This window comes from Ceratosolen solmsi, unplaced genomic scaffold, assembly GCF_000503995.2.
Source record: "Ceratosolen solmsi marchali unplaced genomic scaffold, CerSol_1.0 scaffold53, whole genome shotgun sequence".
NCBI classification, from domain to species: domain Eukaryota; kingdom Metazoa; phylum Arthropoda; class Insecta; order Hymenoptera; family Agaonidae; genus Ceratosolen; species Ceratosolen solmsi.
In genome coordinates this window covers 1,909,260-1,921,359 of record NW_011948441.1, presented here as the reverse complement: position 1 = coordinate 1,921,359, position 12,100 = coordinate 1,909,260, and the positions used below count along the sequence as shown (strand labels likewise).

The 12,100-nt window shown below is 36.4% G+C and overlaps 1 protein-coding gene across 1 annotated transcript; it reads right to left on the bottom strand.

Annotated features, from left to right (window-relative positions):
* Positions 1-2,146: 2,146 nt before the first annotated feature.
* LOC105365752 (membrane-associated guanylate kinase, WW and PDZ domain-containing protein 1) lies at positions 2,147-11,719 on the bottom strand. Its single transcript, XM_011503986.1, has 14 exons — positions 11,412-11,719; positions 10,617-10,824; positions 9,808-10,015; positions 9,548-9,736; positions 9,209-9,467; positions 8,558-8,789; positions 7,984-8,407; positions 7,249-7,654; positions 6,770-6,917; positions 6,015-6,326; positions 5,256-5,537; positions 4,857-5,027; positions 4,640-4,774; positions 2,147-2,337 (listed from the first exon to the last, which is right to left on the bottom strand). Exons 1-14 carry the CDS (start codon positions 11,699-11,701, stop codon positions 2,191-2,193), a joined length of 3,411 nt encoding a protein of 1,136 aa, XP_011502288.1. The 5' UTR covers positions 11,702-11,719; the 3' UTR covers positions 2,147-2,190.
* Between the last annotated feature and the right edge of the window lie 381 nt (positions 11,720-12,100).

Genomic DNA, 12,100 nt, shown 5'->3' with positions numbered 1-12,100 from the left:
TATTTTCAATTAATTTTCAAGATCTAGACATTAATTCATCCATTATGTACACTTATACATTATTGCATAACTATATAAAACATTTTATTATCGTTCAGTTCCGCTTCAAATTCACTTTTTGTATAAAAACACAGCACTCTCATTAATTAATTCAAAGAATGCAGCTCTTTCGTGTAAATGCATCAACGAATTTATTATATTATAAAGGCGAATACATCGGTATACATCAAGTTGCTTCGACGTATCAATTTTCTTTTAGCACACGCACTCGACTCTCTTCAAGTCGTTATAAAAACATGATTCATCATAATCTTTAATAATTGCCGTGTAAAATTACTAAATACTTATCAAATAATTGCCTCGGTCTCGGATTATCAATTCACAACTCGCAGAGAGATTAAAAAAAATCCTCAGACTACAACAATTAATGTAATTTAAAAGTCTTGTAAAGATAAAATTTTGTGTTTTCACGCTCAATTATTTTACGTATTACTTTACACTCTCCGGCATTTCTTTTACCTTCTGAAGTTTATTTCATATTTCTAAGAAAAACAATAATAGTAAGATATATATATATACACACATAGGCTTTGAGAACTATAAAATTTATCTTCAAGTTCGTCTCAATGAAAATCTATTAAAACAGATGAGCCTACTTCAATGGGCTTTTTAAAAATCAGGAGAATATTGATAATACAAAACATATACAAATCCAAAAGTCTAACGAATCATGTATTTCAAATTACTGATCTTATATACATTGTTTCTTAAGACTTCGTCAATAGATCAAATCAACCAATTGATTTTGGGAAATTTATTAAACTTAAGGTACTTGACTTTGATATGTGCAAGTCCAAAAAAACATATTCACGAACCGATATATTACGATTAAAAATATGCATAATTTTATCAATATCTTCGAAGCGAAACATCTATATCAAAGAAGTTGAAAATAAAATGTACTTTGAGCTTACTAGTAAAATGATTGATGTTCGTTCATGCCGTACATAAATCTTTTAAGATCCTTTTTACATAAATATACAAGCTTGACATGGCCCTACTGGTTATCTTAACTTTGTATAAATTTACTATGCTATCTTGCAACTTTGCTTTGGTCAGAGTCTTTGTAAATTAGACTTGAAAAATTTAGTGCAAGAATTGTGATTGCCAAGAGTTTACAGGCTGCGCCATTCTCTTAACGTCAAAAATGGTTTTTACATTCTCAATCAAGGCAACTTTATTGTTGTTGCACAAGCTTGATTTGACATTATGCAATCTAAACGTGCAACAAAGGTTTTATGGCATCAGTAACGACGTAACGAAAAGCCCGAACTAGTACTTTGTAAAATTTAATACTAATATGATTGACGATTAGATGGGCCACGTATAATCGTAACATCTTATACATTCTGCGAACGAATCGGAAATATCGCAAGAGAAACTAATATATTCGCCATTATTGGCGATCTTTTTAATATTTGTATTCGTTTATTGGCGAATATTAACGGTCGATCTAACCAAAGAATTCAAACCAAACACATTATATGTGTATTAAGCGACTATCGTTCATGGATCTAAGCCAATAACACGTTCAGCTGCACTGTTGTATCAAAGAACACGACAATCAAGATGATTAAAATATTTATTAAATATTTTTTTTAACAGTTAAAACGTTGATTTAACAAAGCAATATACGTATATTTTTATTCGAATGTGCTAATAGTAGTACAAGTCGTGAGTTTACTTTCGCTATTTCTCATTCACTCGCTAATCGTGTATTAACGTAATAAACAGGGCATAACAATTATAAATCCCATCAATCAGAATATATAAATGCAGTTAATGTTACGTTATCCCGTAAATACGTGGGGCAACATCAGGCTTAGGAATGTGAATAGAGCTTCTTCAGTTTTGACATACTTAATACGTAGTACCACTTTACTTCGACATATTCCACTGTGACGCATATGTAAGAGAGAAAATCAACGGAAGGAACGAAGGTAGGTAAAATTGCTCGACAACTGCTTCTAATTTATGGATCGGATCGGTACTAATGCCAATAGCACTAATACTTCGTCGTTTGTCATTCACACGCGTAAACATTCACAGCCCGTTAATTACAATAAATTCAGCGTTTCAACGCGTGATGCACGTGCGGCCGTAGTTCGTTCCCATTTATTACGGGCCTTTTTACGTACGACTGCCCCTTGATGAGCAACAGCAGTCTAGAGACAGGGAAAGCCGATTTTTTTTCGTACGCCTCTCGTATGTCGGCGGTCCCGGAGTAGGGCTCACATCATCCAAACGATTGCTTATTTGGTCGAGCCTGACATAATTCTATAAATTTGAATTTCATCGAGCTTCAAAAAGTGAGATTCGTACTTTTCAATTGTTAGGACAGTGTAGGAAAAAGTTTCCCTGACAAAAAAAAAAATGAAAAAGAAAGAGAGAGAAAAAAGATGATTACTAGGACAATTTTTATCGAATATAATTTTATTTTTTTTTTCTTTGAAATTCGATGGGACGTTAATTTGAAAATCGATAACGAGTGGGCAAATAATCGATAAACCACGCGTATGCCAAGCGAATCCAGCGCAATTCCATGGGAATTACATGCTATCTTTATGAGACCTCAATCAGAATTAGTTAATAAGGTATTTATTAAAACTTTGCAAATTTTAACGACTTCTTCAATAGCTTAACTAAATGAAACTTAAATCATAAATAACGTAAGAGATAATTGTGGGGCGTTTGCATAGATTTATATTATTATATTAAATAGTATATGATGATAATTTTTTTTTAACATTAATCTAAATTTAAATTCATTGTTTAATAACTGACACTTGTCGAGGAAACTTTTTCACTGGATAAGCTCTTGTCCTATAGTTGATATACTCAAAAAAAAAAAAAAAAAAAAAAAAAAAAAAAAAAAAAAAAAAAACACACATACGCACGAGACGCAAGAACTATGTTAATATAACAAAACACGCGCAAGGCACAATATTTCATTACTTATCACACGGTTAGTCGGAATTAATAATCGTAACACAAATGTCGTTTGACTTGTACTTGGTCGTTTGACTTGTAATTCATCGTTAAATACAGAATTCGTTCTGGCAAGATTAGATATAATTAGTTAATAATTATTTCTCAATTCTAAATACAGTTAAAAACTTTAATGTAAAACAGAATTTTTTTATTTTAAATCTTTACCAATTTAATTAAATTTTTAGTTTTTAAAATATCATGCGATTAATTGCCAAACTGTTAATAGGCTCATGACGATAAAATGGGCATAATATTATTTTTTCTTTCCAGTCTATTGATTGATTAGCTTCATTTATATATATATATATATATATTTTTTTAATGTTTTCGTAACATCGATACTTTATTTTTGGTGCAAGATTCATGATGGGGCGTTTGCGTTATGCTATTATGAATACGGCCGTACGCTCCAAATAAACCCCTAAGGCAAGGAGACTTTGCACAACGCGTCAAAAAAAAGTAATTAACGAATTAATATAATCAACATTGAAATACAAAAAATAATATAAAACAATTGTACAAATATTTAGGCTCTCGCGTTATGTAACGAGAAATGAAACTATTGTCACGAACGTGTCCCCCGAATTCCGGTTATAATCGGAGATGAGATGGCAAAGACGATTGATTAATCTTTCATACTTGCATCGGATAGCCAAAAGGGCTTTATACGAAGAATGACTTTTCAAAGTAGCGACTAAGATCTTCTGGTTTATATCAGGTTTTTGGTCACCGCCTTCCTACGTCACACTTCTCGATACGAGAAACAGCTATGATGTCCCGTTTTAGATTTTGACACGCATACGAAATAGTTTCACTTCGTTTTTTCCGGTCAGCTATGAAGTTGGGTGGGTGTCGAGGGCCACAGGATCAATTTCTTATAAAAATCCCTCGGCAAATAATTCCATACAGACCGTTATTAATTTCAACGCGCGACAATGAGACATAAGTGGGTAGGAGGTAAGGTTTTAAACACACTAGAGACGCTCGCGCCACTCGGGGCTAAAGAAATGTTTTGTAATTCGCGCGTCCTTGCATGCAGTAGGCGCATAGTGAGAAGCAGCGTGGTTGTTTGGCTTTATTATACTTAAAAGACTGATAATAATTATGAACTCTGAATGTTTAGCTATAAAAATAATGAACTTATTAATTTTCGCATGAATATTCACGTGCGTGATTGAGATTTCGGGGGGGGGGGGGGATCCGATGCTCATTGTCATTGTGGTATCGAACAGGTAGAATGGCAATAAAAAGATATCGGATGAATGGAGCGTGCCAGGAAGATCATAGGTAGACAAACGTTTCCCAGCGATTGCCCCCGGGCAACGTGACTAGTTTTAAGATGGGTGTTAACATACCAATGTTATGACTCATTGCGTAAAAAAATCTATACACGACAGCTCATATCCTTATCAGCATAAGAAAATTTCACAAAAACAAAAGAAAACAATGATGATGAGACGAAATAATGCTGAGAGGATGATATAATTATTGGTGTTAGCTTTGTTATTCATTTTTGTTGAGGTTGTTGTTTTGTTTTTTGTTTAATTCTGGTTTAAATATTCATGTCGTAGAGGTGTGAGGGACCTACCACTGAGGGCATTTGGCAGCCTCGTCGTACTAATAGCCGAACCGTTGGTCCTCCATTTCGTATAATCTCAATTGCCTCTGTATGAGTCATGTTTTTGGTATTGATGCCATTGATTTCTATAATCTGATCACCCACCTAGAATATAAAGTTTCGAATATAATTTATTTATTCAATTTGTTCCTAGATTTCGACAAATGCATATACGTAAGGCGCTTACTCTTAATCTATTGTCGATAGACGCTGGCCCATTTTCAGCAATTTGCAAGACAAAAAGTGGCATGTTTTGAAATTCCCGACCACCTCGGATGCTGAATCCAAAGCCACGAGTTCCTCTAGTTAATTCTACCGCATGATACTGTCCTCCATCTCCATCTCCTGGCAATTCATCCTAAAAAATAAACAAAAATAATAAGGTCGTAATGACGACAACAAGCAACAAGATAATTATTATTTATGTTTTAAGAAGAAGAATTTCCGTGCCTTTCCGACCACATTATATTTACAAATTTTTTAGCATTCATATACTAAAAAGATAATTTAAATTCAAATTTCCTTACAATTTAATATATAAGATTTATAATATGCTCGACTGTGTTATCAAAATCCGATCTCCTACCTTTTGAGATAACGAGGTATTACTGCAGCAATCGTCCAAAGGATAACCGATGGTGAGGGTAACGGAGTATCCCGAATCCTTAATTAAATTAACGATATCTTTGTGGCACGCGTTGGTAATGTCTGTGTGATTAACGGCGAGAATGTGATCGCCGACATTGAGTTTACCGCATCTCTCCGCTGGAGAGCCTTCGATTATACGGCCGATCGTCGAGCCGGATTTGTTCACTGAAGAAATTATTACAAAGCCAAAGCCCTCGTTCTCCATTCTTGTTACGGTCACCTATCATTGTTCGCATTAAAGCAAATAAAAAAAATCAATACATAAAAAAAAACATACAATCAAAAATCAAGTAAATTAATTAAATTAATTTATAAATGCATACATAAGAGGGGATCGAGTAACACAGTCTTTATTAAAAATTAGGGAACAGGATTTATTTCCAATCCATTACATTTCTATTACTTTAACTCCATCATGTCTAGTTTATCAATTATAATAAGAAAATTAACGAAAAATCTCATATAGATGTAAGCTGTTTATTTTTTATTTAAGTAATTTTAAGATACGGATAATATAGTGTACAGCATAGTTTATGAAATCTATAATTCTATGCTATTCTAAATTCTATTTTGAGTATTAGATAAAAAATTTAAGACACTCAATAAATGATAAATCCAAATAAAATGTAATGAAATTTCAAATAAATTTAATTACGTGATAATTACGTCTTTAAAAAGTCAAGGGATCGAAGCTAACCTCGTAAGGATATTGGGCATGTCCGATGAGGCGACAGCTGTAAGAAGAAGAGGTAGAAGACTGTAGGTTGTCGCGCATCTGATGATGATGATGGTGGTGATGGTGATGGTGATGGTTGTCCTGAGTGGCGATGCGCCGGCGTATGCCAAGGGTGACGCGGCCATTTTGGGCAGCAGCTATCATCAGCTGGACTACCCTATGGTGAGACGAGCTCATCACACTTTCGCCATCCACAGACATTATAAGATCGCCGGTGTTGAGGCGGCTATCGAGATCCGCCGCGCCGCCCGGGACTATATGCCCTACAGAAACCTGCTGGCCAAGCAAATGCACACGGCAAATTGAGATCGCGACCGTTTTATCCGCTTCCCACCCGCTTTCGTTATTTATTCCTACTACATTGCATTTTCCAATATTAAATGTAGCCCTACATTATTCTCTATTATTCGATTTCTTTTATTCCATTATTTTATTGTACTAAGAAAAAACATTTGTGCGAATATAATACGATCTGTAGAAATACTATCGTCCATTACTGGCTAACTAAATGGTTACATTTTCAATCATATTTCAATTTACGTTAAATAAATACAAGATTTATAAATGACTAATAATATAGTATTTTATAACAATTTAGAGAAAATTAGTACGATATTAAAGTGATTTATTTGATATTAAATGAAATTAAAACATATATGTAGGTAAGAACAATTGGAGCTGTGACAAACGTGTATACTCGAATGCGAGATACTAACCTGAGATCCTTCCTCGGTGCCACCAACTATTCGAAAGCCAAAACCAGTATCTTGTCTGACAAGAGTTACCAAAGTTTCGATCCACTCGATGTCCGGAATTGACGGGCAGATCAATTCATTTCCAACGTCACTACCATATTGTGGATATCTGTAGAAGGAAAAATAAATATATAAATATTCAATTTGAAATGAATTTGCTTTATTAATTTAGTGAAGTTAGGATGTTCACTTTAATAATCGTTCAAACTTGTCTATCAATGATTTATTAAATTTGTTAAAATATAAATAAAATGACGTATCGTAATTGATATTATTTCGTATAAAATACATGATAAAACTTACACGACCCCTTTCACTTATAAGCCTGGATAAAATAATTATTTTTTAAATTCGAGCTTTTTTTTATTGATTTGTCTGAATTATGAAATATATATATATATAAAAAAACAATCGAAAGCTGGGAGTTTATATTCACTCACCCAGGTACGGTAGAGCTCGAGTGCGGCTGCTCGTGTTCAAAACTCGTGCTCTCCTTCCTCTTATCCCAGATTTCGCCTGTGTCGACGTTCTGCTCTTGACCGATCATAGCGCTAAAAGACGAGTAGTCGGCTTGTTCGCCATCAAATGCGGGTGACTGCACCGTGTAGATGTCCTTATAGTAGTCCCCAGCTTGATGTATGCCGTTTTGCTTGGAAAGGTGCAGCTGCATCAGTTGCTGTTGTTGTTGCTGCTGCTGCTGCTGCTGTTGTTGTTGTTGTTGCTGCTGCTGTTGCTGCGATACATCTATCGAGTACATCTCGCTACTATAGTTAAGCTTCTCGTTGTTGGCGGCGAGCCATTCTTCACGCTTCATTGCATCGCGCAGCGTCTCTTCCATATCCAGCCCTTCGTTGCAAAAAATGAATTATTTCGATAATTATGCTTCAAAATCTTAACGTTAAAAAAAAAACATTACTTGTCCATTTTTTATTAAATGAAACTGTTAATATTAAGTTTAATTGCAGAAAAATATATGTTAATTAAAAGTAAAATAAAATAAAACAAAAAGAATGCAAAAGAAAAAAAAATAAATAAAGATGCATTTTTTGGCAATCTTAAATATTGATATGATACTTATATGTACTTCATTGATGAATAAGCTTCAATTTTAGATAAGGAATCGCTTTAAGCGATCGAATGAATAAGAAGAAAAAAAGGAAGTATAATGTTCTCACCCCTGAGATTCATGGTGTTGAAGTTCTCAGTAAGATGAGAGATGTTGGGCTTGTAAGGCATCTCCGAGTAATCATAAATCCCGTGATTAAAATCATGGTTATACTTGTATCGATTATCGAGAACATTCTGCAGCTCGTTTTCATGGTCGATGTTGGACTGCTGTTGGGCTGCGGGTGGAGGTGGCGACCTCGGCTTGATGCGCGTGTCGATGAGAGGCGTCTTTGGCCGTTGGGGTACAACCGTTTTCGTCTGAGTACTGTATATGTCCGCGGTTGGCGTCTTACTACGAAACAAATCGAACGCCGTCTTTTCCTTGTCATCCTTGTGACAATTCTTGTCCTGAAGGGGCGATTTCGGGCACTTGCCAAACGAGCGCTGCACGTAAATCAATGCCTCCTGATCACGGCAACAATCTTTTAATACCTGTCGCATTAAGTTTTCAATATAAATGACCAAATTCTTCTGACCTCGTTATATTTAGCGAATGATTAAAAATATGCTGCTAGATCAGTATTGACTTTATACATCATATTTTTATTCCATAAAAATCTATCGTTTGTCCGAAAATCATACCTGTACAACTTCTGGATGACACATATTCCTAACATTAACGTCGTTGATGTTCACCAGAATGTCACCCTCCATGAGATTCTTGCACCTGTCGTGATCTAGAATTTTCTTAACTTTTTGTCCGTGCGCAGAATCTGCTATCGTAAAGCCAAAGCCGGTGATACCTTTAATTATCGGTATACTAAGAAATTCAGGCGGTTTTGAAGGTACTGGCGAGTGAGCGGTGTCGTGAATACTACAATGAATATTATCTTATTTATTAAGTTAATTAAATATTGAGCTTATTTACAAAATAACCTCCAAGGTATAAATGTAAAAATTACATTCGCCATTAATCTACGTGTTCATTTATCTCGGATTGCCTCGGTAAAGTTACACCGACATGCACGGTACATAATCTTAACAGTCACTTTGACATTTAATGCTTAAGAATAATTATTGTCAATTTATTAAAGTATAGATGTCTTATCTATGATTCCCAAAGTGGACAAAACAAAAACAAAAACAAAAACAAAAACAAAAACAAAAACAAAACAAAAACAAAAAAAAACAAACAAACAAAAAAATCAAAACAAATGAATCAAACAATCAGAAAAATTATCGAATTGAAAGTGACGTCGAAGGAGGAACGATCGGTATATTAACTAATCTTACTGGGAGGAATGCTCGACGAGGGTGTTTGATAAGAGTATGTCGGTACTGCTTGGCCTCTTGATCGTGCCATTCGCGTTGAGCTTCTCCGATATGCAGAGATCGGGCATGGAATTAACAGAGGCTGTTGTAACGAGACTTTCGCCATTCTGTGCCGAGTGTACTGGCAGGAACGATGAATCGAGGAAATCGAATCGCTCGCCCGCGCGCATCCCCGAACGCTCAAGATCCATGTACAGGCTTGACTCCTCGGCTAGGATGTCTGTAAGGCAAATTAAGCATTAGGTGACTGTTTGGCACTTGCGATGAGCTCCGAGTTAATTGTCAGGCGTCGTCAAATACCGGGTGCGTTCACGGCTATGGTGGTGACGACTTCGGTATTGGGATCGTTGGGATCGAAGGGCAGGGGATAGCCTCGGCAGACCTCGAGCGAGACCGTCTCACCGCTGCCGATGGACTTGAATATGTTAACCATCTCGTTGTGAGTGAAGCCCAGCACGCATATGTCGTTCACGTATACCAGCACGTCACCTGCCGAGGAAAATAGAATCTCGTTAAGCCATAACGGCGCAAGCGCTCGAGGCGGGCAAAGAAATTTATACCTGTAAGAAGTTTGCCGTCGATCCAGGCGGGTCCGTTGGGCACGACGCTTTTTATCTGCAGGAACTCTTGGACGCTGTCATCGCCACCCACGATCGTGAAGCCGAGACCCCTCGAGCTCTTAATCAGGCTCGTCCTTATCCGCTGTCCTTTCAGCGCATCCGGATTCCTCGTGAAACTCGGACTCTTATTGCGTTCGCCTAAGGAAGTCTATTAATTGCGAGAAATTAATTGGGTTCGTTGTGAGTTCTTGTTTTCAATGACAAGTAAGTTCAATCACGATGAAAAATACCGAGGACAATTGCTACGAATTGCTTTTATTTTGGAACTTTTATGAGAGTTACATTTAGCCAACCCGATCATCGGATTGCACAATTGAAATTAAGATAAAGGCAGTTCCGTAACTTAATAATGAAATTTGAAAAATGACTAAATAAATTTACCAATAATTATACAATTTGTCACCAATAATTAATCGATTGTCCATTCCCACTGTCCTCTCAGACACAATGATTATCATTTTTACCAAGTATTATGAGATCAATTAAATCGTATCGATGCTAAATACTCGGGTTTCGATTGCCATGTTAAATATTGATTTATATTGTATATAGAGTTGTAAAATATTGCGAGCTTCAATAATAATAGGCCGGGGATAAATTTGAGATGTAGCGCGCAAGTTCCATTACGCCAAAAGAATTTGCTCAAGTGGGCTATGCTCTTGAAATAATAAGAGTAGCATTGCTGCTTTTCGCGAAATTCATCTCCGCTACTCGAGTCAAAGACATTGGGGTGGCATGATAATACGAACCATTGACTGCTGCGCGCGTTTAGCCTGCAGCACTGGATTCTCGTACTGAGTGCGCCTGTTAACGTGATCGATGAAGTACGTTCCGTAGAGATTGTCATCGATCTTCTCCCAGCCGTAAGGCAGCTCATCGTCAAGACACTCCTCGAGGGAGCGTTTTTGAAATTTGGAGAGCCGGGGGTCCAGCCAATGCGAAGTCCCAGTGTTGTGACTATCGGGGCATGCGTTTAACGTCCTTTTGTTACTCGTCATAAATGCATCGTCTCTGCATACATCTTGCAAATCTCGCTACCTCGATCCCGAGTATATCATGACGAATTGAATTTTTTATGCGCGTGCTTATAGGTGACCGTACGGGGTTGGGATCGATTTTAAAAAAGTTTTATTTCAATTAAGTGGGATAAGAATTGGCTTATAAGGATCTGTTTAATTAAAGAGCCGAGCAATATCATCAATTTTTCAATAATACGTCCGGTCCTCGTTGTTCAAGGTCGGAGCTTATCTTAAAATCTACGTCGAAGGTAGTAATATAAGATTGGTTAAACACATGCCGTAAACAGCCAATTAATAATAATAACAACGATTCGTAAAGATGAATTGACAATCACATGATATTTCACGAGTCTGTAAGCTTATTGACGTTTGAGTGCACCTGCACCACACTCGACAAGACAGTTTGATAAATAGATGGCGCCTCGTTATTTTCGAAGGAATCTCAAATTATCTTAATAAGTCGGACGTATTCTATTTAGCGAGAAAAACAAAAACGCATAAAGCTAGAAAATCGTAAGAACGCACTCAATGAAATAAGCTTCGCCAGACTCGGTGTATGCCTTCTCCCAATTGACGGGCAACGGCCCGAGCTGGTCCTCGGTGGCCTGATGATGGTATTCCCGATGCCCGTGGTCCATCCTTCGATGCTCTCCGTCCTCATGACTCCGTCCGTTCTGTTCCGAGCTTGTGCTATACACGTACGTGGGCGGCACTCGATGCTGTTGTTGTTGCTGTTGTTGCTGTTGTTGTTGCTGCTGCTGCTGCTGCTGCTGCTGCTGCTGGGGAGAGCTCTCGGAGCCGTCCAGCGTACTCATGACCACCTGGTTCACGATGTCCACTGTTTAGAAATAAAGTGGCATTACCAATAGTTTCTTTCGTGATTGATAAAATGAAAAAAATTAGCAAAATTTGCAAATCGATAATATCCTTTTCTTTTTAATATTTAATTCATTAGTTTTTTTTTTTTTTTTTGTGATGTCGTGAAATGTTAAGGCAATGGGCAAACCTACAAGACTACATCGATTTATGGAAAATAAAATTGAGCTATCGTTCACGCAAATCTGCAATATAAAATTATAATTAGGGTCTTGAATAATATCCTTTGTAACGATTTTATAAATGTCTTTAATATAAAACTAAGTGAATAGATTTAAAAAAAATTTTATAAAATGTTTAAAATTTACCATTAGTCACAATATGTGATGTATATTGAA

What these genes read in the sequence shown, in the direction of transcription:
- LOC105365752 (XM_011503986.1), bottom strand. Translation starts at nt 11,701, where the DNA reads ATGAGTACGCTGGACGGCTCCGAGAGCTCTCCCCAGCAGCAGCAGCAG. An exon ending in ATGCCCAATATCCTTACGAG is followed by an intron (nt 5,538 to 6,014) that starts GTTAGCTTCGAT and finishes GAACAATGATAG; the next exon opens with GTGACCGTAACAAGAATGGA. An exon ending in GCTGCCAAATGCCCTCAGTG is followed by an intron (nt 2,338 to 4,639) that starts GTAGGTCCCTCA and finishes TCAAATTTATAG; the next exon opens with AATTATGTCAGGCTCGACCA.